Source organism: Mus caroli, unplaced genomic scaffold (assembly GCF_978045245.1).
Source record: "Mus caroli unplaced genomic scaffold, Mus_caroli_1 scaffold_15, whole genome shotgun sequence".
NCBI lineage: Eukaryota > Metazoa > Chordata > Mammalia > Rodentia > Muridae > Mus > Mus caroli.
In genome coordinates, this window is record NW_028227270.1 from 86,963,139 (window position 1) to 86,990,109 (window position 26,971).

At 43.5% G+C, this 26,971-nt stretch overlaps 1 protein-coding gene across 2 annotated transcripts in view; it reads left to right on the forward strand.

Annotated features, from left to right (window-relative positions):
• The window catches only part of Slc22a23 (solute carrier family 22 member 23), a 171,295-nt gene that overhangs the window by 44,878 nt on the left and 99,446 nt on the right, over nt 1-26,971 (forward strand). For both annotated transcript variants that reach the window (XM_029468209.2, XM_021179965.3), the window contains exon 3: nt 1,557-1,711. In XM_029468209.2, coding sequence (XP_029324069.1) covers nt 1,557-1,711 — 155 coding nt within the window. The remainder of the gene's footprint in view (nt 1-1,556; nt 1,712-26,971) is intronic.

Sequence of the window (26,971 nt, forward strand, 5' to 3'; positions counted from 1 at the left end):
AGTTCTAGGTTAGCCAGACTGGGCTGCACAGAAAGACCATATCAAACAGCAGCAAGAAGTGCAGGAGGAGGCTGAAAACCACATTGCTTAGCTTGGGGTTTCAGGCTGGCCTGGTGTGCCTGCCCCCGTGTTTTCTTAAAATATGTTACTTTATATTTATATCATAGTTTCAATGTTATATTTTATGTATTCACATTTTATATTTAAAACTATTATATGTTACTGTTATATATTTTTACATGTGTTTTATTTTATATTATATGTTACATAAATGTAAATTATAGGAGATGAGGCAGAGCAAGGTCTTGCATTACTTTATCATAAAAATGAGCTTTAAGTGGGAGATCATTTACACACACACACACACAAGCCTGCTCTTTAATGAGCACAACTCAATGATTTTGAATGTGTTTACAGATTTAAGTCCTCTGACCACCCTGAGTTTAAATCACTTCCATATTCCTTGTAGAGTCTGGGAAATGTTCTCATAAACACTCTATTCTCACCCAGCCCTGGGCAGCGACCATGCCTCTGTTTCTTTGCCCCGTCCCCTCCCTGGTTTACTGTATGTCAATGCCTTGTCATAAAAGTCTCGGACAACTAAAGCCATTTAGCTATGTGACACCAGGCCAGCGTTTCCTTGCTTCCCTCTTCCCCCAACCTCTCCATGAACTATCCTTTAGCCCACGCCAGATGTGTTAAATATTAATTTGTTTGCTGCAGTTCACCATAGTTTTTTGCCCGTAATAAGTAGAGAAAGTGGATGGTTAGATGGGGACTAAGGAACTCCTCGTGACTTTTCAATTTCCAAGGACTACCCCATCTGCCCTCTGACTGCCCCCAAGTACATTGTCCCCTAGTGGCCACTGATCATGCACCAGTCAGCTCTGTGTGTGGATTGTGAGCTCAGTATACCACTACCCTTTCCTGCAGGGTCTACAGTGAGACACTCGAGGGTTTATTTACAGTTCAAAGTGTCTAGGCTTAGCGTGTGATCCCTGTGGTCCCTTTAGAATTACACGCTGTCATGTAGCTGAAGCAAATTGCAGCTGGCCCAACCTTGGACCCATAGGCTGCTGGTGAAACAAGATTCCTCCCTAAGGTAACAACCAGAGAATATGCCTCCCTCCATGTCTATGTTTACTTTTGGGCCAGTTCCAAAGGTTGGCACTTTCTCAAGCCATTTTATATTGGGTGTGTCAAGGTTTGTGTTTGGGGAGTTATTATTGATTTTATTCTCTTGCGTTGAGGTATCCCTGTTTATACACAGAGACGGACTCAGTAACAGCAATCAGGACCATATCATAATTCTCTCCTAGTAGCTGTTTGAGCTCTGCTCTAAGTTCCAGACGAGGATGTGGGCTTAATGTCCCACAAGAGGCATCTATCCTAAGGGAATAAGGCATGATCTAATGACATGGGTATAAGTAGTATGAAGACACTTAGCCCATACTCCTTCAGTATGTACAGAGTGCTCACTGGAGGCTGGGTCTCAGCGCTTACCATTGCCCTCCTGTTTAACGTTAATGCCTGATTTCTCCCCTCTTCGAATGCAGGGTTGGCCGACGGCCTGTGCTGCTGTTTTCCACCATCTTCATCCTCATCTTTGGACTGACTGTGGCACTGTCAGTGAATGTGACAATGTTCAGCACACTCAGGTTCTTTGAAGGATTTTGCCTGGCTGGAATCATCCTCACCTTGTATGCATTACGTAAGTAGGAACCACCATGACCAGTCCCTGTGAAGATCAGCCCAAGTATCTATTGCTGCCTGAGAGGTTCTGGGCAGGAACTGTACATGCTAGTTTTGGGGGTGGTAGCACTTGGGAAACACACACTCTTGATGCCTTTGTGATTACAGAGAAACTTCCAGCTTGGGCTCAGTGCCCAGCATCAAGGAGAATGGAAGTTTGCGTAATGGTTTGGAGATTTGGGGATCAGCTCAGGATGGATCAGCTCAGGAAGGCATGGGGGCTGCTGATTTCTCTAGAAATTTCTGTCTTGGCATTCAGTGCAGTTCATAATATACTATTGAGTTTCCCAGTCCAGGATCCAGCAGGGCATCTTGAAGAATTATCAGGCATATCCTGGACTCCTTGAGATCTTTTCTTCTACTTTAAGACCATACAAAATGCACATTTTTAACCTTCTTTTGGGCATGACCATGGTGCGTTACATTGAATTCGTCAGCCTTAGTACTAGAACATTAGGTGGCAAGGCTTGCTAGCATTCATTCTTTTGGAACAGCACAGAGGAAGCATTCAGTGGAACTGCCATATTTCTTTCCTGTGTGATCTGCGCTGTCAAATATGGATGGCTCGTACTTTTTTTCTTTTCTCTAGAAGACAACCACACACCCACCTGCACAGCAGGAGAATCGATCTGTAAATGCTTTAGTTGCGAGTTTTGTGCTTCCCACCCCACCCGCACCACTGCCTGTGGAAAGACCTGTTGGCTCACTGGGCAGATAAAGTTCTGGCTTTCCTGGTCTTTGATAACAGGGAGGAGTTAGGTCTAGATTAGGTAGTCATTCCTACAGTAATAAAATTTAAATAGTTCCAGTTCTCTTCAATTTGCATGTTAAAGACTTCTTTAGATAACCTAAATTTCTGTCCCACTGTAAATGGATTTGCTTTTATGTCCTAGGTAGAAAATTATAAAACCAGGCTATTTGTACATTCTTCTGAAAAGAGTCAGATAGTAAAAATTTTAGGTAGTTTGGGACATGGGGTCTCTGTTGTAGCTACTTAACTCTGCTACTGTAACATGAAAGTCACCATACACGTACATACACATTCATGTAAATAAATGAATATCTGTAACCGTGCTAACATACAACTTTATTCACTAAATCACTGAAGCAGACTGTGGACCATATTGGTCCAGTAGTCCAGAATCTTCCCAGTGCTAATGGAAGTCACTGTGTCAACAAAAGCTTCAAGTCTTGTTCTCTTTCTTTTCATCTTAATGCCCTTAGTTTAATTTCCTCTTTGTACCATTTTCTGACTTCAGTAACTATCTTAGTGTATATATTTGAGTAAACAGCCTGCTATTTTTTTTTCTGAAGTAGAATAAGCTATTTAAAACAATTGTGTTTGTGGCTGGAGAGATGGCCCTGAGGTTAATAGCTTTTACTGCTCTTTCAAGGCCTGGGATATGTTTTCCAGCACCCATGTTGGGCAGCCGACGGGTACCTGCAGCTCTAGCTCCAGGGCATCTAACACCCTCTTCTGCTCTCCATGGCTTTCTGCATACACAGAGATGGTCACATACATACAAATAAATAATTAAATCAATCTCTTTAAAACAAAAAAACAAAAAACAAAAAAAATGAGTCATGCTTTTTAAAGTTGAGAATAACATCCAAACGTTATGACACATGCGATTGCCATGAAAACATACATGTGTCTCACAGTGACCTCTCACGTGAGCTAAGGTTATTCCAGATAGCACAACTAAAATGAAGCAAAAGGATGTGAACAATGCCTGAGAACCTGTGTAAGTGATGAAAACGAGGTGGCCTTTGTTAAGAGATGATTGACAAGCCACCCCTGAAAACAGAAAATAGAAAACAAGGAACCAAAATCATAATTGGTAGATGAGGCTGGGATGGGCATGGGTAAAGGGGCTGGGGTGGCCCAGTTCTCCAAATCCCTGGGCCGTCTTGAGAGCTGTCTATTAATACAGAGCTGGTGACAGGACATAGTGAGATACTGTCAGTCAACAGAGCAGGAGGTTGTGGATTTCCAATTAGCATGTTTACTTGCTAGCTTCTTAATACACAAGTGTTATATGCACATGGGTATATCCTGTTAGTTTAGCTTATTGATAAGTTGGTTATTGATAAGCTGGGCAATGGAGTAAAGGAGTTCTTAGCTCCAAAGACAACTATAACACTTCTGGACATTAATTCCTTGCAAGTAACATTGTTAATGGTCCCCAAATTGTCTCCTCTGTCATCTAGCAGCTTTTTATATCGCTTTAAGCCTCTGCTGGGAATGCTGGGCCTTTGTCAAAACAGACTTGGGCTTTATTCTGCTTTTAATCTTACAGGTGCTTGGGAACAGAACTGGCAAAATAACATTTTTTTGCCATTTTGGTTTCTCATGTAGCTGGCCAGGAGGATAAGCTGCTTGTTTCAAGAAATGCCGCTGCTCAGGCAGTAGTGGCGCACGCCTTTAATACCAGCACTTGGGAGGCAGAGGCAGGCGGATTTCTGAGTTTGAGGCCAGCCTGGTCTACAGAGTGACTTCCAGGACAGCCAGGGCTACACAGAGAAACCCTTTCTTGAAAAAAAAAAAAAAAAAAAAACACAACCAACAGCAGAAATGCTGCTGACTTGTGGATATTTTCTGCTTTATTTGCAAGGCCGCCTTAGGTTTCTGTTTTTTCTGCTTTGGATTTTGTTCTAAGGTATGCTGTGGTTAAATGTTCTACCCTTCATACTTTTGCTTTCTTCAAGTTGCCAACAGGATGAGTGGTTGTGTAATTAAGACATAAAATAGAGATTACTGGCAACTTCTTGAAGTCCTTGAACAGCAGCTGAGCGTGTGCTCTCTAAAGAAAAGGTCAGGTCTGAGCCCAACCACAGGAGTGGTGGCTGTCCCTACCGCTGAGACCACTGTGAGGTGAAACACATGGGCTATATTGGAGGGCAGCTTTTCCTTTTTTAACCTATGAATGTGATACTGTTTGCATTCACACAAGCCCACTCACACATGGTGGAACACTAGATTTAGTTGTAAGAGACGCAGACAAGAAGTGCAAATCATGTCTCCTGTCTCTCTATGAAAGTCATGCCATCTCATCAAGGACTAAAGAGATGGTTACATAAGCAGATTCAACTGATTGCGGTATGACTCTCATTCTCAGCTAAGACCATAATGTCCCAGGCCAGGTGATCCCGTGCTACTTAAGATGTGTCTGTCTTTCAAGCAAGCCTCTGTATACTGTGGCATTCACTGCTCATCCCAGCTCCTCAGGAAGCTGAAGTAGGAGACTAGCTTGAGACTAGGGGTTTAAGGCCAATCTAAACAGCATAATGGGGCATGTCTCTTTAAAAACAACAACAAAAGAAAACAAACAAAGCAAAAGTTTAAAAAAAAAGCCAAGATTACTGCCTTGTTTTGTTTTTTTTAGTTGATTTCATGTTGGCTATGGTAGGGTTGTGTTGTTTTGTGTTTTTGCTTGCTTGCTTGCTTGCTTTTGCAGTGCTAGAGACAGAATCCAGGGCCCTGCATCTTCTAGCAAAACGTGCTACTACAGAGCTACATATCTGGTCCTTTTTTAAAAGCACTTTCCCCTGTTTATTTTTGTGTGTGTGTGTGTGTTTAAAATGTCTCTTATTTCTCCCCTTCCCTCCTCCTTTCCCTTTTTTCTCCTCCCTCCAAACCTTTAGATCCTTCCCTTGCTTTTTTTCAAATATGTGTGTATGTGGATTTACATATATATTTCTCATATAATGTGCCCAGTCTGTATAATGTTACTTGTATGTATGTTTTCAGGATGTACCATTTAATCATATTATCATAGGTACTTTTTTTAGTTTCTCTGGTCATAACATCCCCAAACCTCTTTACTCTCATTATCTTTCCCCTCCCATACTTCTGCTTTTTTGGTTTGTAACAATGGATGTTACCTTTTGCTAGCAGAGATCTTGTCTGAAAATAGACATGTAAATGTAACTATGTAACTTTTTTTTTCTAACTAACAATGAATAACTTTCTTCAGAAATTCTCTCATGGAGGTTCTCATTATAATAACCCTCTTTAATCCTAAAGAGCCCAAATGACTAGATGCATTTTATATATACAAAGAGTGATAAGAAATTATAAAGTGCCTAAAGTTACTGATGACATTGCAAAATTAGACTCCAAGTCTTGACTCAATTGCTAAATAGAGTAGAAAAAAAAAAATCTAAGGTTTGCTCTAGGTGGAGGGCTGTGGGTTTTCCCCTGACATGACACTAATGAGTTTAAACTCTCAAGGAAACATTGAATAGATTCTAATCCATAGGGGCAGGATGATACATGTACTCTTACTATACTGTCTATCTTTATACTTATTTAGTTTCTGTAGTTGTCTATGTTGCTGAAAACGTAGGGGATTATTTCAGTCAGCAGGATTGCTAGGTCTCGTCACTACACTGCTTTGTTCTCTTCTTGGTTTTTACTTGAATGATTGCACCAAATGGCTCGAAGTGGTGAGCAGGAGACATGTGGAATGAAGAGAATGGAGTTTGTTGAGCTATGGAATGAAGAGAATGGAGATCACCCGTTGGACAAGCAGTTGACTGTGCTTAAGAGTGCAAACATTTGCCTTGCCTCTGGTTGGCAAGATGAGAATATGGGTCTCTTTTTTTCTGCCCTGTCCACATCCATCTCTAATGCCTGAGTCTTTCTGTAGCACATTCTTCTGGGCTGTAAACCTGGTTCTGTGTGAGCCAGCTCTACTGACAGGGCATTTTTTCCACCAAGGATCTGTGTCAGAGTTTACCACAGGGCTTTGACAAACCATTTTATTTTAACTGGACTTTTCCCCCCTTGAGTGAGAAAGCTTGTATAAGCATGAGGACCTGTTTTCAAATCCCTAACACGCATATAAAGAGTTTGGAGGATGGGCTCAGAGCTTAAGAGAACTTATAGCTCTTGCTGGGATCTGGTTTCCAGCACCCACATGGCATCTCACAACTGTATGAAAATCCACTCTCAACAGATCCAGATCCAAAATTGCTTTCCAGCCTCTACAGGCACTGGATACACATGTGGTGCACACATACACACACACACACACACACACACACACAGAGAGAGAGAGAGAGAGAGAGAGAGAGAGAGAGAGAGAGAGAGTCAAATACTCATACATACAAAAAAGAATCTTTCAAAAGTTGGGCATGGTTGTTGTAACCTCAGCACCATAGAGGAATGGAGACAGGAGGATCTCTGAGACTTGCCGGCCAGCAGCATAGTATGGGTTCAGTGAGAGACTGTGTTAAGGGAAGAGGTAATGAATGAAAGAGCAAGACACCCAGCTTTTTCCTGTGCTTTGTACATGCATATAGGCACACGGATCTGAACACATGCTACACACACACACACACACACACACATTTTAATTATTTTCCTCTGGCTCAACTTGGCATCATTAGAGAATCCACAGATTGAAGGCTATCAGTCATCCTGCAGCCAAAGTGTGAAAAGCAAAGCAATAAATACATCAGCAAAAGAAGGAAGAGAGGAGGAGGAAGAAGAAGAGGGATGGAGACAGGTATGATGGGTACTGCCTGTATTCCTAGTACTTGGGAGCTTGAAATAGAATGGTCGTCAAAAGTTCAAGGCTAACCTGAACTGCCTGGACTATAAAATGAGAACCTATCTCAAAAAATTAAAAGATCAAACTGGAGCATTTGCCTCTAAATCTTTTTTTCTGACCTGTTTCTGAGCATCGGAGTTCCTTATGTCACAATGCAGTGGCGAATAGTAATAGATGTGGCTGGTAATGAAGTCCCTGTGTGGGCAGGATGCTGTAGGACAGAGCAGGTGGACAGTGAACTCTCCAATAGGGAGCTGTGCTTTGATACCCATGACTGCTTTTTCTTAAACTATATCAGTTCTTCGAACAAAAAGTACTTTTAAAGGCCTGTAAAGCATGGACAGATGTGCTGTGTCTTATGCATGCTAAGAAAGCAACACGAGGCCTCCCCGAGAACCATATGCCTCATCTTAGAAGGTAGGAGACAAAAACATGCAATGACTGCCTAAATGTATAGATAGGTTAAAGTGCTTGGTTATTAGGGGCCTTTCAATTTGGTAAGGATCGATACATCTCAGAATCAGAGGAGGAAAGCAAAGCCAGCAAATATTTTGAGCCTTTGGCATGTTGAAATTATAACTTTGCAGAGTAAAAAGCCTTATTAAATTGTATGGTTCCTTATTGGCCAAGTTTTGTCATGCTGGAATTCTAATGCTGCCTCTCTACTTTGAAACAAAACTGTCTTTACAGCAGAAGAATCCATAGATTGATCTAGAAATCGATAGATTTGAGCTGTGGCTTGAGTCCCTCAGATGACTGTGACCACAGTAGATGACTTAAATTCTGTCAGCTTCTGGTCTCTTCCTCTGAAATTAGAGGGTGAATTTTCTAATGTGTTCAAAGCATAGGCCCATTCCTGAAATAAATGGTGTGTGTGTGGGGGGGGGGGGTAGGAACAACAAAAACACAGAAAAACCTTTCCAGTTTGAGTATTTCACAACCTTAGAATCCTAAACTCAACCACTAGCATTGGTGGAATTCCATCCTGCGGAGGTGGAGGTCACATGGAGTGGCTACAAAGGCCAGCTGAGAAGAGGTGAAGTGACTGGGTGGGATTAATGGTTAACAGTTTGTCTTTTCTGTGGTCTAAGCCCTTGCTTTCCTGTCAACAGCCTGGCCTCACCTGCCCCGTCTGCATTTTCCTTCCTCACTGGACATTTACTGGTTTAAGAAAATCTTGGGATCCTGTTATACCCTCCAGGATTCTCTGTTCTCACCTGCAAAGACAGGACAGGACAGGACTGGACAGGGCAGGGCAGGACAAGACAAGGCAGGACACAGAGATGAGGCTGAAATTCCTAGAAAGAGTTTGGGATTATAAGAAAGTAATGTGGGACAAACTCTCAAACAACACCCTCTAACCCCCGCCCTAGAATGAAAGTAAAATAATGGAATAAATCAATCCCTTTGAAAACAAATAAAGAGTTCCAGGCTTCTTGAAAACGTTCAAACATATACGGGGAAAGTGAGACCATACCTGGTTTGCCAAGTTTAACTGTTAATGAAATGAAATCATTCGTTTGCCTGAGAAGAGAGACATACACTTTAAATTATATAGTGCCATAGAACTGCTCTGTCAATGACTCTTATTCAAATCACTGTGCCATGTCAGATTTGTTCTATTTCAAATAATTATTTTTTTGGCAACTCACGTAAAAGCTACTTCTTCCTTTATTCCTTCCTTGTTAAACATTTGAGGGCCAGGGAAATAGTAACTTGTCAATTTGGGTATATATTAAACCCTAGGCACCATCAGGCTCTGAGGTTGTATAGGCACACAATTTCCTGACTCCCAGGACACTCAGAGTTTAAGAAGGGAAGATCAGGAATTCTGATTGCACTCAGAGCATTAGCACCAGAAAGAAACTCGTGAGCTTTGTCTTTCGTGTTCATTATCTGATGAAGGTTCTTAAAGACCAGAGGAGCCTGGTGCCTTCTGGATACTGTGGATTATTAGAGTTTGGCTGGAGCCTACTGTGTTTTGGGTACCGAAGGTCATTAGAACCTGTCTGGAGTCTGGATCATGACTAGCAAAACCTGAGAAATAGGCTGAGGCACCACACAAAAATTCTGTCCTCCATGAACTTAGGATAGTAGCAAGTCAATGAAGGAGCCCAAGCAAGAGAGGAAACCCTTTAGATGTTTGATTTAGAGGAATCAATCAGGTTGCAGATGTAAGCAGGCCATGCTAGGAACTGGGAGCCTGCTATAGTATCTGTGTAAGGAAGATGAGGTAAATCAAGGTCAGGGCCTTGGGCAAGGTGGAATCCACAGCCAAATAAAAATACTGACGTCTGAGAAGAACACAGAAAGATGAACACATAACTGCTTGTACCTGGATAGATGTGTGCATGGGTATGCATACATGCATATGTGTTTTCCCACAAAGTGTGAGAGATTCAAAATTTGATTCCAAGTCCTACTGAGTTTGGAGCTACTGACCACTCTTTCTCTTTTGGAGTGTGAGAAGAGAAGATGATGGCTTGTGTTTTAGGAAGGTGGTCCCCTAAGAGCATCTTCCAGGTTTGTTTTAGTAAGTGCTTCACAATTCAGAGTCTCAGCAACAGGAATGTGGGTCCTCGCATAAAGTAGGAGCTGAAGGCTGTGGACATAGCTGAGATCACCTAGGGACCAGAGTGTGGGAGAGTCATGGGTGCAGGTGAAGAACTGGTTGAGCAAGCCAGGAAGGAATGCCTTCACTAGCTACTGGTGAGTCAGATAAGCTGGTAAACAGGGAGGCAAGGAAGGGGCAACATGTTTTCCAATGATGCAAGACATGGAACAGTGTCCTTTGGGTGAAGCAATAAATGCCTAGTATGTCAGAGGTAACTGTGGCAAAGGCAGCTTTAATTCAGTTTAGTGATTAATATGAAATACTTTAAGCATAGGTTTTAATTCGTGTCAGCCTCAGAATATTATCTTGTTCTTGTGTTGTATGTCTTGCTAAGTAACTTACAATAATTTTCAACTGTTGTAAAACATATATATATATATGTGTATGTGTATATATATATATATATATATATATATATATATAATAGCAAAAGTTTTACCATTTCAACCATTCTTAAGAGTCATAATTTATATTTAATGTGACTCATCCACACCTTTGTACAGAAGGATATTTTTTTATATTAACCGTTGTTTGTTATTATTGGGTAGAAGAATACTGGTTTATAAGGTATGTCAATAATGACTTTTCCTTCAAGTCCCTAAAGCACATTCTTATGTGCTTCCTAGACATCTAGACACATAGCCCAGGTGCAGTTGTATTCTTCGTTGATGTTGTGTTGTCCACACTCAAAGGCAATGTATGACAAATCACCATGCTCATTACCTGCTTCTCTCCTATGTGCACCCAAGTATGCACACACATGCATGACTCCTTGGAAGCAGCTCACAAAGAGCTGAATCTAGCCAGCATTTTGTCCCTAACCCAAGCCTACTGCTCTCTAGTTGTCTTGAATGAGTCAGTTTTCTCACCTCTGAGAACTCATGCAGATGGTGGAGAGGGTGAAGGCAATCATCAAGATGTGTTTGTCCTTAGCTAGTGTGTGTGCTCCTGGTGACAAGACAGAGTGTGACACTCACCATTCTGCTGAAGGCAGGATTCCTCCATGGAGACAACCAGCCGCTCCTCCTCTCCCAGGATCTGTGGGTGAGGGCTTCTTTGGCTCACAGCAGGCATGGGACTCTAGGTGAGGAAAGAGACTGGGCTAAGGGGAGTCCCCAGCTTAGCAATGCAAAGCTGGCTCAATGAGGTGTGCAGAGAGAGAGAGAGAGAGAGAGAAAGAGAGAGAGAGAGAGAGAGAGAGAGAGAGAATTTGCTTTGTAATTGCCCCCTTTAGCCCCCCAAGTTGTGTGTGTGTGTGTGTGTGTGTGTGTGTGTGTGTGTATGTGTGTGTGTGTGTAAGAGGTAAGAGTTCTAACACTTTAAAATCTAGAAACATTCTCCTGGGCCAGCATAATATCACTAATCATGAACCAACTTATAAAAGTACAGAAGAAAACAGAAGTATCTACTTTTAAGCTTCCATATATTCAAAGCAGCTCTACTTCATTCCCTAAATTATTGATCCTTAGTGTTGTAAATATTCCAGTCATCCATTTCCTCCATATTTTTATTTTATTTTATTTTATTTTATTTGTGATACTGGGGATTGGGGATGGGGTGGGGTGGGGTGTGGACCCAGGGCTTTAATTGTATCAAACCAGTGCTTTACCACTGAGCTCTAGTCCTCACTTCCCTGAAACCTCCACCAGCACGTTGAATGTGTAAGTGTGTGTGTGTGTGTCTGTCTGTCTGTCTGTGTTATATAATTTCAGCGACAGGGTCTACCTCTGTAGCTTGGAATGGGCTTTTGTTTATAGCATCCTCGCCCCTCAACAGTGCAGTGCTGGGATTACAGGCATTCACCATGGCTCGCTTCCTTTTCTATATTTTTAAAATATTAACTTACAAAATATGTGCCTTATTTTTAAGACAACCATTCATTATGCTTTGACCTAACGGGTTGTCTGACTTACTAGGAGGGATGACAGTGGATGCTCTCTGTAAAGTGGCCGGTGTGAGAGTATCGCTCCCAGTTCAGGAAGAGCTGCTGAAAGCAGTTTTACTTAAGCAGCACCAAGCTTGTTTTGTTTGTAAATTCAAAGTCCTGCTTTAGGGAAAAGCTGTTAAGAACTCATGCTTAGGTATTTTTACAGAGGCTTAAGAACCAGCATAAGAGAAAGAGAGGCACTCAGAAGAAAGAGAGGCATATCTGAGAGTTTGGGGATACACTTCCCTCAGAGCTCCAGTGCATTGTTTTATCAATAGTCAGATTTAAGATCTTGGTTGGGTTTGAAGTTACTATCTTATCACTGGGTTCCTGGGGGTGCTGGGCAAAACAGGATTCCAGCTGGTTAGGTAAGAGTCTAGCCCATAGGCAGGGATGCAGGAAGATAGGATGAGCTCATTGTAAAGAGCTTTGCAGTTCTTAGACTGGTTATGGGGAAAGGAATGAAGCTGTACCCAAGGTCGTATACATTTAGGCCTTAAGCTTTGTTCATCATTACTTTAATTTTTATTATCTTTATGTGAAGGGAATATTAACTATTTCAGCAGCCTTTGCAACACATGCTGTTAATTTGACTGGAGTTCTAAACTGGAAAAAAAGTTTTAGTCAGATTTTGAGAAGAGGGGTTCCTTCCCCTTCCCACATGCGTCCGCATAAATTCCCTTTTTATTCTGCCTCAGTGTGATGGAGTGAACAGCACAGCAGCGCAGGCAGGCAGGGCCTTTGAACTGCCTTCATGGAACACAAGGAGGGGAAAATCGGGCGCTCTGCACTTGGCGCTGTGTTTTCATTTCCTCTCTGCCGGAACCTTTGATGATTCCCATAGCAAAGGGTGCTTTTGTGACCACAGAAAGCTCACTCTGGTGCTGTTGTTCAAGAGACCAACAGTGCCGGGCTCCTCTAACCTGGGCCTTTTGAAATCCTGTCATTCTTGGTATTTGCTTTGTGTTGGTTCTGGGAAAGGGCTCAGAACTCCCTCCCAACCAAAGGCAGATCGCCCTTGTTGGGCACGGGTGAACTAAGGCCCCTTTAGCTCCAGCTCAGCTCCAGATACGTCTATTTTACATAACAGAGGGAGAATTGTGGGAAGCCCTACTGTGACTTGGGGTTTTTGACCCTGTCTTCCCTGACACCATTTTGTCCAGCTGGTGTTGCCCTTTATAGAAAGAAGGCTGTGGCTTTAAGATGCAAGAGCTCTTGGGGTGGAAGCCATCCAGAGGACGAAGAGAAGTGGTTCTTTAGTAAATCTGGTTGCTATCTTTGTGTAAGAGTGGAAGCATGTAGCTACCCTTTCTGCACAGGAAGTGCTTGCTAGGAGCCACGGCCTTCTGCCCTTGGCCATTTGTACTGTGTTAGCTGGACTCACTGTTCATCCTCATTTTGTCTGGAGTCTGATTATGACTCCACCTTACACATTTTTAGAAGGACTAATCCACAGCCCTGACATGAAGAGTCAGGCATATAGTGAATCCTGGCCTGGACACTCCATGTAATGCTCTCTAACATGGAGCACCATGAATACGATCACTGAGTACTGATTCAATGAAGGAGCAAGCAGGAAGGACTATTGAGAATATCCTGGTGATTGTGGCTTGCTAACGGTCAGCTACTCCTAGAGAATCTTCCAGGTTCAGGTCCTTTGGTGAGTTGCAGGTGAATGTCTCCTGATATGTATAGATAGCTGGCTTACATTTTTTCGACAGATAAGGATAACGATGCTCTCAGCCTTGGACCTCACTGAATGTGCTCCTAATGCAAGCAAATGAAAGCTGGTGTTACTGAACTTGAACTGTGTGTAGGCACTTCTGAACGCTGCCTGTGTTGCCATCCAGTGAGCACCATTACCTCCATTGTAAAAAAATTGCCTGAGATTTAAGGAAATAACTTACACAAGGTGGTATTCAGTGAGGAAGAGGAGCTGGAACTCAACCCCCTGCCTCCAGACTGCCTGCCGACAGTCTGTAACTGCTATGTGGAACCTATTAGCTCTGTTGTCTTCAAGTATGTTGTGAAAATATCTATAGACACAAGGGATTTGCAATAGTGCATACAACTTAGCAATAACTATAAGAACAGAAGTATTTGACAGCATACAGTGTCAAATACAGGACATTCTGTGGTCTCTACTGGCCTCTCTGAAACAGTCACCTGTCCACCCTGGAGAGATTAAACAAGAGAAACCTTCATATCAGGTTCTATTTCTTATTCCATTGACTTTGGCACTTAGACTCGAATCCTGCAGGGCATGTGGTGCCCCTTCACATTGCTGTGCCATCCAAAATGGCATTAACAACCTTAAGGATTCTGTCATCACAGAACTCTTCAGCATCATGGTTTCCTACTCCTGGGTGTATCTCAGTCTGTCCCTGCAATGTCTCCATCTCAGGAAGGTGGTTATATTTGTGACTTAAAGGATTCACTAAGTATACATTTCATCTATGTATGGCCATAATTGAACCTGGGGACATTATTATTGCCCATTCCTGTTATTCTTCCTGCTAACAAAGATGCCCTTTAATGGAAGTAAGTGGACAGAGTACTTGTCTCAGTCATTGACCTGACCTCTCGACCCAGGGGTATTCCTCAGGCCTGTGCCATCCTGTACATGTGGGGTCTCTGTTCTGCTGCAATTTTACCCATACCCCTAATCCTGCAGTTATGCAGTAGTCATGGTGACATTTCAGTCACCATAAATCCAAATGGCACATCTGAGTGGCCTCAATTGTTGTTTGTTTTTGCTTCTGTTTTTGTTTGCTTACTTTGTTTTTGGTTGGTTGGTTGGTTGGTTTTTTTGATGCAGGATGTCAAATTGACTGTTTCAGAAATGTGTGATATTGAGCTTTGGCATTGCAAATGGAGACCCTTGAACACACCTGTGTTAATCTAGTCTTAAGACTTTCACTAACATGAGAGTACAGTTTCAGAACTCTTGTTCAAGAGCATACCACAGTGGCGCACATCTATCATCTCAGAGTTTAGGAGGGTACGCTTGTGGGCAGGAGAACTGTGAGCTCAAGCCATTTTGGAACCTGCTTTCCTTCTCACTAGTTATCACATGGCTCAGCTGCCACCTACTCCCTTCTCGCCTTTATCTTCCAATTGTTCCATGATTCTCAGGCCTCATTACCCATAAGGACATAGACCTAGGTACAGATGTACCAGGGAGGGAGTCTAGCTTCTGAAGGAATGTGAATGATACAAGACATTTGGTCTTTGCTCTTCAGAGAATAGAAAGCTGCAACCAGCTTTTTGAAGGAGAAAAATCCTGTGCTCTAGTCTGTGGTTAGGGAGATAAACCTTGCTGTTTCATGGGCTGTTGTGAAGCAGTTGGCATTTGTGCATCTCAATGAGTTCAGTCCAGTAATTCATCTCCAGGACAGGAAATATTCCTAGTCCATGTTCCCCATAAATGACAGTTAACAAAACCACTAAACTATTGGCAGTTTCATCACCAACAAGTTGGTCTTTTTTGGACTTTCTATTCAGTCTTCACATGTATCTGGTAAGAGGGGTGTGTGTATGTGTGTGTGTGTGTGCGCGCGCACGCACATTTTATAGGTGTGCACAGAGGCATTGTGAGTTACCTGGAGATCTAAGCTAAGTCCTCTGGAGGAGCAATCAAGCAATAAGTGCTCTTAACTACTGGGCCATCTCTCCAGCTCTCTGATGAGTTCCTTGAGTCCATTGCATTATGGTTCCTATCAACCACACATAGAAATTATTGGAGAACTTTGATATGAACTTGGAGTTGCTAAGGGGAGTTTCAGCTTACTCTCTGATACACAAATGTTGTCCTTGAAAGAAAGTCTGAGTGAATTACAGAACGCACTGCCCAGCATGTCCACTCTGCAGCCCTGGGACACCACTGCACTCATTTCAAGTCCCTTTTTTCCTTTGTAACTCTTACCCCCAACTCAGTGGGATTCTCTGACCCATTCATGGTTGGTTCTTATTTTCCATCTCCTTTGTGGGGTCACTGTGGGGTGTCATTTTATGTTCTCTTCAGGGGGTGATTGTTCTCTATTTTTCCAAGATCTCCTTTTTGGCAATTTTCCTTTCCACCTTGTGACATGGAAGTGAATGTTTGTACAGTTGGCTTTTCCTTTCCATTGCTGCTGCTTCTACCTCTCTGTGAAGCTCCAGGAGAAAAAGAGTGCAGATGGGGAAGCAGGCTGTCTCCCAGTGACTCAGAGGATCACTCCCAGTGCTCCTTCCAAAGGGTTGAATGAAAAGAAAGGTTACAAGTCTGCAGACAGGGACCTTCTGAAAGGTCTCCTCAAAAGTCAGAAGTATGGACAGTTGGTACACTCAAGCCTAAAGACTGCAAAGGAGTAAAAGCATTGGTGCATCGTCTGAGTGATGAAAGCAGCTTCTAGGTCTAGAGAATACCTGCAACTACTGGGTATTTATACAGAAAGGCTCATTTGAGGCTCATGGTTTTCAAGTCCAAGGGTACAGAGTTGGCATCTACATGGTCTTTGGTGAGCACCTCATGAGAGATTCAGAATGGAAAGCAGGTGTGTGCAGAAGAAACATGTGAGCCAGAGAGTGCCAAGAGGCTCTAAGACTCTCTGATCCAGTTCCATGAGAGTAGGAATGTCCTTAAACCCACCAGTGTTTCCATGGGGATTAAGTGCCCTTATCATTTCCTGAAGGCCTCTTCTCCCATATACAGCTCAGCTGGGAACCAAGTATCACCATGGTTTTTGATGGGAACAAGCCATATCCAAATCATAGCATCACCCAGTTGCGAGGGCATGGGTATATTTGCCCTCCTTTCCTCTCTCACACAGTTTGAGGGTGCAAGATAAGGAAAGCATCATTCTTAAACAAGAAGCTAAGGGAGTTATCCAAGGGAACTCACTGCCATAGAGAATGTGTCCTTTCTATGCTACCCAATCCTACAGCTACCAGGGACATGTGGTGACTGAGATGTGGAGAGACTGGCCAAGAGACCATGTGCGTTATTTTTATTTGTCTTAACTGAAGTAGCTAAAAACAGTTAGTGTCTCCCACACTAGACAGGAAAAGAACAGAATTAGAGACAATAGCTTCATCTCTGCCCTCCCATAGAAACAGTTGCCTCAACCGAAACTCCATGTCATGTCTTCATGTCTCATTTTCACATTTCCTTCTATCCAAGCAGGAAACAATATCCTGCCCTTGGGGGTCAGGCCCCTTCTGTGATGCAAACCTAGCTACTATGGTCATATGTTGGAAAGCTTCCTACTGAAGCTGCTCAGGAGTCCTACCTTTGCTGCTTTTATCTGTTGGCCAGGATTCAGTATCCTCTTTACACCAACAGCTCAGGAGGCTGGGGAACTATTTCACCTGCCATGAACTTTTAGAAGGGTCAAAGGATCCTAGGAACCAGCTAGTAGTGTGTTTTGTGCTTCAGTGAGCATCTCTGTACATTCCAAGCACCTTGTGGTATCCTGTGGACTCATGCTCTATAGACTCACAGGATATCTTAGCCAAAGGGGCTTCTTGCCTTGCTCTTATTCCTTTAGGCCAGTTGTACCCATTCCCTGTCTGCGTGAATGTTCCACCCCCCATCCCTTCGTGCCTGGTCATGTCTTATAGTTGTGATCTCTGCTCACATGATCCCTGTGAAGCTTTCTTAAGCCACCTAATCAATATCTTGCAACTGATTTCTCTAGAACCACCCTGCCTTTGTTTTCTTGCACGTTAGTGTCCCGATGCATTCCACCATACTAAAGTAAACGCCCTAAAAGCAGGGATACTACCTGTTCTCGTCACCATATCTCTAGGACGAGATCTATTTGTGTAGATCGGGTGTGGAAAAACTAGTTGGATGAATCAATGACCTCATGGAACATGATGAAAGTCTGTACAGTAGGATTACGAAGTAGATGGACCTGTGTGGTTACAGAGTGTTGAAGGTGGGAGAGACCAGACCTCCAGCTTACTAACTCTCTATCCTGCCCTATTACCACATCATATTAGCACGGAAGAAACAGGACCACTGATTTTGTCACACTGACAGTTTTGAACAGTGGAGGGAGTGGGCTGAGATTTCTCATGGAAGTTACTTGACCCAGATAGGTTTGAGCTAAATGCAAAACAGTTGGTTAGCTTTCAATCTGGTTGCTCAACCCTCTTGCAACTATTGATATTGGTGGGAAGAAGTCTCGGTGAGGAGGTGGGAACATCTGTGTGCAAATCCCATTGTAGTGAGCACAGGAAGAGGAAACGTTGGTGATAACCTCACTTCCTTTGCCTTAACACTTTCAGTAGACTTCCCACATGGCAGAAAAGTCTCATCAGGGTAGTTTGGATAAATCTGAGAAACTGTCAGTGTGAAGAATACAATGATTTCTCCACATTCCTTCTATGTAGTTCAGAAACATCACTGAACAACAGGGCCAGAGTCCCTCAGCAGCATACCGTTTGCTCCGCTGGGTGGGCTTTAGGTGGGACTTTAACTTTAGCCACTGACTCCTTAGCTTTCCTATGAGACAATGCCTTGGTGGTTAGGCGGCATGTCACCTAAGCCCCAGAAGCTGGAACTAATGTTTCGAAAGCAGAGGGAGAATCCAGAGCCTTTGATCGCCTCAGTCCTGATCTACTTATACAAACCAGGTTCAGAATGCCATGCTGCCCAGATTTGGGGATATAACACAGATGGGATATGACATGGAGACCAAAGTGGTTCATTGTGCATGGTGTCATTGCTTACAATATCCTCAGGTGTGTACTAAGTACACCTAAGAACTCTGGGTCCCCAGGGACACTAAGTGTACTTGAGCCTTGGGCACTTCTCCTGGGACATTCTTGGTCTTACATACACTAGGTTAGTACTTGGACTTGATTAGAGTTCAGAGAGTCATAGTTTTTGTTTTTGTTTTCTGGTGTGCAGTGGTGACAGGATACATCTCCATCTCTGTGTTCTTATGGAGAGGCTTCTTGTCTTTTCTAATCCAACCTGACATTTTCTATGACTTGAGACTTGTTTGGGATGGCTGAGTGAGTACATACTGGATTTTCAGGCATTGGTATCCTTTCTTCTTCAGACTCTTTCCCTTCTTGGTGTTACTGAATGTGAGGTTTGTGGTTGGCCCAGATGTTTAAGAGAGAGCCCCATTCCTCTTTGCCTGGACCATGGCTCACAACTGGCTGCTGTTCTCCAGGAGTTAACAGTTGGATGGTGGCATCTAGCAGTGCTATACTGGAGAGCCCTGCTTGCATCATCCAAAACAGAAACTTTTTCTGAAACATTGAAGCAGTGACACTACTGTCATACTTTTAGCCCATTCTTTGAGTGGTAGCATATTATTTGGAAAATGGGTTCAACTTTGCAAAGTTGGCAACTTGCTTCCCAAGTCCTCACTAAATCCAGCAAGACCTCTTCTAGGAGCAAGCATCACATAGCTGTGGTTTCCTTCCTGCTCCCTGTAGTCAGTGAATCCCCTTCTTTCTTTATCATTGAAGGGTCCCCAGAAATGAAAATGTGGGTGCCAAGTGAATATTCTTGATTTCTTGTCCTCAACAAGCTATAGCTCTCCTATACTCACACATTTTTTTACTAAAAGGTTGGTAGGGATAATATGGAAAAGTAAGGTTAGAAAAAAGCTGCAGACGGTTAGAGAAGAGAGAGCTGTGAGTTTGTTTGTTTCACTGTTTGTGGCAGGTTCTCACTATGTAGCCTTGGCTGACTTGATATTCTTTAAGCAGACCTGGCTGACTTTGAATTCACAATGGTCTGCCTGCCTTTGCCTCCCAAATGCTGGGGTGTGCCACTGCACCCAGTGAGTTGGGTCATTCTAAAGGACTAGCTTGGTGAATTAAATGATATCTCAGAGGAAGTCTGAGCCCCGACACCCCTGAGGTACCCAGCCTTATTCTTCCTGGTAATGATCACCAGGTGAGGAGATGAGTGTTCATACCCCTCAAGTGCCCAGATACTGCCCTGATGAGAGGTTACCTGCGGTCAGACAGAGATCAGGTCCCATTGCGCTTGCTTCCACTGGCAGACTGGGTGGCCCTTGGGCAGCTCCCAGGCCATCCAGTACTCACTTCTTCATCACTAAAGCAAAAGGATCATCAGAGGGGCCACTCGGCCTTCGAATTGTCCCCAACAGTGGTTACTATTACTGCTTCTGAGCAGTGGCTCAGAGCCCCCAGGCTGTGAGATAGCTGTGACCAGGCAGTGCCAGCCTCTGCAGCACTAAAGACAAGGCCGCCTTAGACCAAGTAGGAGCCTCCTGATGGCTGCTTTATGCGGGAGTTCCTCCCCCACTCTACAAACAAGGGAAGTTGTTGAAGTGACAAAGAAGAAATGAGTTACTGGTGCCCACTTGACTGAATCCCTGGCTGTTGGCTCCATAGATAGAATGTGTGAAACAGTGAGGCTTTCTTTGTCCTTCTCTCTTTCAATGCTGAGGTTTGTCTGCCTTCCTTTCAGTGCCTGTGTGGAGCATCAGTAGACCTACGCACCTCCTCTCCTGCCTCCCTCCCTTCCCTTTCCTCCCTTGTGTTTCTGAACTAAGCCAAGGGTCTTCCATGGGATACATAGGATGTAAAGGGGCTGGGTCATTTATTAACTCTGCCTTTCCAGGTAATTGAATTCCTGGGAGGAGTGTGGGAAGACAATCTTCTTAAAGTCGGTGAAGTCTGCTGTGTGGACTATCGAAGATGAGTTTTTAATGGGGAACTTACACACAAAATCATTTGGAGTGACATGTGTCTCATTGTCAGCTTCCCACGTGTTGCACATGTTGGCAGCCGAGTGGAGGATTCTGTGGATGTTCTTTGTGAGGAGATGAGCTGAAAACAAGGAGCATTCCAGCCCGGGTGCATGCCTTGTCCTGGCAACAGAACGCACCCTGAGGAATGCTGTTAGCATCGAAGACAGGAATCTCTTGTTGTCTACACGGGCCAGCTGCAGGCCCATGTGTTGGCCACATCGATATGTGGGCAAGGATAGCTGCCTCTGAGAGGCCGTGGCCTCAAAGGCTTCAAGAGACCTGCAGGTTATGATGACAGGGTGATGCCCAATAGTGGGGGCAGGGCTACCTGCTGTGTGGTTCAGTTAAGGGTTCTGTATCCTGGAACTTCCTGTTCCAACTGTGAGAAGTAGACACAGCTTGAGCTGCATGAAGCTCATTCACAGAGTTGTGTGGTCACCACAGCCCACTGTCCCCAGAGCTCCTCATCCTGACAAACAAAACTACACCCTCTACCTGATGACTCCTCAAGTTCTGACACAGCTCCTGAACTTCCCATTGTAATTTCTGGTTTTGTTTTGTTTTGTGGTTTGTTTGTTTGTTTGTTTTCCTTTTTTGTCTTTTGTTTTTGGAGACAGGTGGGTTGTTTTTTTTTTTTTTTTTCTTCCTGTGTGAGCCTGGCTGTTCTGGAACTTGCTGTGTAGACCAGGCTGGCCTCTGCCTCCTGAGTGCTGGGATTAAAGGCGTGTGCCACTACCACCACTGGCTTTCTGTTTCTATAAATTAGAATAAAAGTAGGATCAAACAGAAGTCACGAGTGGATATTGTCACTTAGCATAGTATCTCCCAGGTTCATCACCAGCAGAGTCATGTTCACTGAATGGAAATGCCAGGTTTTGGTAATTCTTTCACTCTTGGGTTGTGTCCATAGTTTAGTTATTGTGAGGGATGCTGCTGTGAACTCGGGTGTGCACATAGCTCCTCCAATTCCTGCTCTCATTTCTTTAGATGTGATTCAGAGGTAGAAATGCCAGATCCTATGGATTGGGAGGCATTTAAAATCACTATATTCTTTAGAGACTGCCTTTGAATTCCAGTTTAATCCATGGTGTAGAATAGTAAGTTCACAAACACATTTGTGTTCTTCTGCTCATATGTCATGGTCCCTAAGCATTGCTGTGATGGGCAAATCCTGTGTGTGATTTGGGCCTGGAGCCTTGTTTCCAGCCATTGCTTCCCACACCTGGAATTGTCTTGTTTGGAATCCAGCAGAAGCCTGGAGGCCCTTCATGCTGGCTGGGTGGGTGGGTGATGCCCCCATCAGAAGAATCATTGCAAATTGCAGCCTTGGCTGTGCTGCCACATACCTGTCATCCCAGCACTTAGAAAGTTGAGACAGGAGAATTAAGAGTTCAAGGTTGTCCACAACTTATTTTGAGGTCAGCCTGAGCTTCATGAGAGCAGTCTGGCTGTGACATATGTCACCTCTCTGGCTCTCAGAGTTGGTTTGGCTGATCCAACTGGCTAGGCAGATGTCCCCCTCCTTACTGCTCCAGGTATGTATCCTCTCACAGTTTTTCTGCGGAAGAGGATCGTCTTTGGTCAAAGGTTGAGTTACTGTTGCTGTGCTCCCCTGACAGAACCTCCAGTTAAGTTCTCGTGGGCCTGTCTTACCCTGACATGTCCTGGAGCACCACAGCTTAGATATTTCAGAGGACCCTGTTGCTCTTGGCACCAGGTCCTTACCACAGCCTGTCAGGATCACAGCATGGCTATGGCTGTTCTCTGCCTCATCTTCTGTACTTGGTCCGATGTTTTTGCTAAGACTGTTTCAGTTCCTTAAAATTTTTGTTGATATCTGCTTCATCATGGAATTTTGCTAGAAGAGTCTCCTACGGCTTTTTCTCAGAAATATACTTATGAAATCCTCAAGGAAAGCATGTGGCACCTTCTCTGATGACTTTCTTTTGAGTCCCCTCAGCTGGGCTGGAGGCTGCTCTTCTCTGAACCCACAGCACACACTTCTGTCCTGAGAAATACAGCTTCGTACGTGGATCTTATTTAACATCAGGTTGATGTAAACTGCTGGTAAGATAAGTATGAGATGTAAAGGATTACAACATTGCACATGGCTCTACCCAGCTTGGTACCTTTGATATTCCTTTGTGACCCCCTACAATTCTAGAGCAACAATGAGCTTGACTTTTGCTTAATGCATCATCACATTTCCTTATAATTTTATCTCTGGTACTAGTATTCTTTGCTAGTTTTCCATTGCTGTGACAAAATGCCCAAGACCAAAAACCTAAAAGAAAGGTTTATGTAGCAAGGTATGGTGGTGCACGCCTTTAACCCCACTACTTCAGAGGCAAATGGATCTCTGTGAGTTTGGGGACATTCTGGTCTACATAGTGAGGTCTGGCTATGTAAAGAGACCCTGTCTCAAAAGAGGGGGGCAATTTTTGTTGCTCTTATTTTCAGAGATCTCAGTCCATTGTCATTTTGTTCTGTGGCTTTTGCTTTGGTCCTGTGGTGTGGCAGGATATTGTGGTGGGAATATGGGACACGGGTCACCTGCTCACTTCACAGCAGACCCAAAGCAAAGAAAAGGGAAAGGGCCAATATCTCCTCAAGGCCGTGGCCCCCAGTGAACTAGCTTATTCCCACTAGACAATACCTTCTAAAGGTTCTATTCCCGCTCTTCAATAGCACTGTAGATTGGCAACTAAGCTTTCAACGTGTGGACTTGAGGACTACCGCAAATCTAAAATGGCATATTCACAAACAGCATACCATTTAGTTTATGTGTTTTGAACCGTTAATAAGTCACATTGTGCTGTTTGTGTCCCCTGTACCATTTTTCACATGGCACTGTTCCAGGGGTGCCATCTCTGTTGATCTTCATAGCTATAATTAGTTTATTTCACTGATGTCTGAATGCACTGCCGTTATCTGATCTGCGATTGCTTTATTATGTATCTCTACTTCTTATCTATTCCGTATCCTTCCATTATACTCACATTTTTACCCTAACCCACAATTTTAAATTCTAAAAGAGTGAATACTGATTTTATCTTGCTGATGTCACATAGAAAGGCATGTGGATAGGGTAAGTACGGAATTATTCGTGAAGTACAATGTGTGCCCTTTGAGCTGAGGATCATCCTGGGACCTGTTCCACATTCCATGGCAAGTAGCAGCTCTTCTTTGGGAAACTCTTCCCTCCTATACTTTTCACCACTGCAAAATCTCTAGACTCAGGCTCCACAAACATTTTCTACAAAAGGCCAGATGGCAAATACTTCAGGCCTCGTGAGCCATAGGTTTATGTCATAATTACAGAAATATACCAAGGTAGCAGTAATGGATGATATACTTTTAAAAATGGTTGTCCCAATAAAACTTGATTTACAAAAACAAGAAATGGGTAAAATTTGGCCACAGCCTATAGTTTTTCTAAGGTTGCTGCCCTAGATGACTTAAATGGTTAGAAGAGAGGACAGTTCCACTGACTAAGATATAGGAAACCTTGCTCAGAGTTTAAGCAGGCTATCCTAGCCTCATACACATAGCATGACTGGGCTGGGCTTATGATATCTCATGTGGCCATAAGGCAGCAAGCAAGGCAGGAAGCAAATTTCAGGGTGGGACCAAAGTTTAAAGGTCAGCATGTTATACAAATGGACTGTGTTCCCGGACTTTGACTAAAAATGTTACCATTACATTTGGCTTACAGGATGGGACAGAGTTAAGATGTACTATTCTGTCTTCCATCCCAATCCTGGTTTCCCTGGTCCATCTCCAACACCTGGTGGCTGTGAGTCCTAAGACCTGAGAGTTGGTGGCTCAGTTCTATGACTCTGTGAAGCATATTCTCTTCAAGGAAATCGCAGTTTACAAGCTGAAATGAGCAGAGCAGTGTACTTGAAGAGTTCCAGGTAGAAGAGAGGAACGATCTTTCCGGAATAGCTTCCTTGTGTTCCTTGCCTTCCTCTGTTCATGGTCTGGTGCAAAGAATATTACAGGGGAGGAGTCCAGCCTGGGCAGATGGTGAACAGATTGGAATCTGGGCCAGTTATGTTGTTTTAGTTTAAATGGGGATTTAGAAGCCTGTCTCACAGCATTACTGTGGGACAGACTTGCTCATTGGGATACAGATAAGTAAAAGAACTGTGGCTGCCAGGCCTTTGAGATGAAGATAAGAAAAAGAATAGGAGCCACAGATGCCAGCACTTACTAACCACCACCACACAGGGCTTTAGTGCTTCCTTCTTCCTATCCTCATGGCAACCTGAAGAGGAAAGCTGAACAATCTTCCTTTTCTCACAGCCAGTGAATGTGGCCCACAGCAGGCGGTGCCATTCCCCAGGCTATCTTGCCTATATAGTGATGGAACTGGCTTTAGAACACATTGCATCTGACTGTTGATAACATTGGTTTCACTCCGATACTGTCTATCGTAGTGCTGGGGCTGATATTTTAGTTGTTGGGTTTTGTTATTTTTATTTCATTTTTAAATAAATGGTTCTGAAACCCCAGACTGAGGCAATGCGGCTCCATCCTGCTGCTGTCTTGTATGCTCATGTCCAGTCTATGTCAAAAATAGGCCAAAGTTGTTCTAGTGAACAGTCTTAAAGTGATTGGAGAATAAAATTGAAGACTGTCAGACAGCTACTATAATACAAGCACAGTGGATGATGGACAGATAGCGCTTAGTAAGCCAGCATCTTCTCACCTCCTGTAGTGATGCTGTGGAGACTGAGTGGATGCTGTACCTCAGGGCCTGGCAGAGTTGGTCATGGCATGGGACTTCAGTTGGACCCTGTGTTAGGTATAGGATTAGATGAGGGGCATAGGCGGTGGACTGGAGTTTGCAGCTATTTCCTCAAGGACATAGACCTTGCAGGAATGGCCATCAATGCTGTCATTTATGGTGCTTATTCAAAGCAATTTTAAAATTCTAGGTGACAAAGTATGAAAAGTTTTAGTGCCACTTGTCAGTATTTCCCTGAAGGTTAGAGAAACCCATGTGACAGGTACAGCTGGAAATGGAACTGACCTGCCCCTTCTGGCCTGGAATTACCTGTGAAAGACCCCTAGGCCTCTTGTATACCAGCCAGTAACATTCAAGATGAGGGTTATTCTGTGGCCTCCATACCAAGTGATAATGAAGAGCAGAGTCCCCATTGTCCTTCAGTGGCATGTAGCATTAAACAGAACTTTTGCTGTTTTAAACCTAGCATCTGTAAAAGAGTTGTTTGTAACTGTAACGTGGTGAGAGAGACCTGACTGATTCACAAGGCCCCCAAAGTTCTCCTTTTCACTTGAGTTAGGATTAGCATGGAAGAATTGTTAGTGTTAACTTGGGTATATTTTAGTGTCACAGAAAGTGCATAAATTCCAAAAATAGAGTTTGCTTCTTTGCCTCTTCTGTACGCTAATTCCGTCAAAAAGACTGATTTTGTAACATTGTCAAAAAACATCTTTGGTTCGTTGGTAATGAGATTGTTAGGGCACTCAAGTGAATATAAATATTATTAATGTTTATATGTGAATTAGTTAGCCCTTGCAATATTCATTCTCATGTTGTTGCTGCTTTGTTTTTAGTACTAGGGATTTAACACAGGGTCTAATGTGTTCGCCCCTGTCCCCTTAGCCCTGGGGGGCCCTCGTAGCCATTCTTTCCTCTTATGATATGAAACAGTTCTCTATAGAACATTCTTATATTGTTACCTTTCCAACTCTGGCAGCTATTACAGGATAGCTTCATGGGATGCTGTATTTCAGAATGTCATCCCTATTTGTCCACACAGATTCCTTTCAGTTTTAACGTTCTATCTATATATTTCCAAAATGTGTTGAACTTGAGTTTGGCAAACTGCCCACTCTGTAGAGTCAGAATCACTGTGTTGGCTTACAGCTCAGTATTCCTTCTCTCCCTGGCTCTCTGCTTTCATTCCAACCTTTCCCCTTCCCTTGTTTCCCTTCTCCTCCCTCCATCCCTCCCTCCCCCCTTTCTCCTCTCTGCCACCCTCTTCTCTCTCTCTCTCCACCCCTCCCCCTCCTCAGGCATTTATATCCATCCTGTTATAAGGTCCTAGATCCTGAGGACGTGTCTGAACATCTTTTTTATTTATTTATTATGCTTCACAAGTAAAGCTGCGGGAACTTTTGAAGTCTCCACTAAGAATGGGGAGGCCGGTGGCGTCCTCATCAGTAACCCGAGCCCACCCCCGCGGCAGGACTCCAGTTTGAATTGCACAAGTTTCCACTTAAGTACATACTGCACAGGGTTAGGCTTTCAGCGAGTGCTCAAGCTGATCCAAGCGAGGGTAGAATTAGTAAGAGAGTTTCAGTATGGGGGATGTGCATGGAAAGATGGCAGGACTCCCATGCCCACACATGTATTGACCTT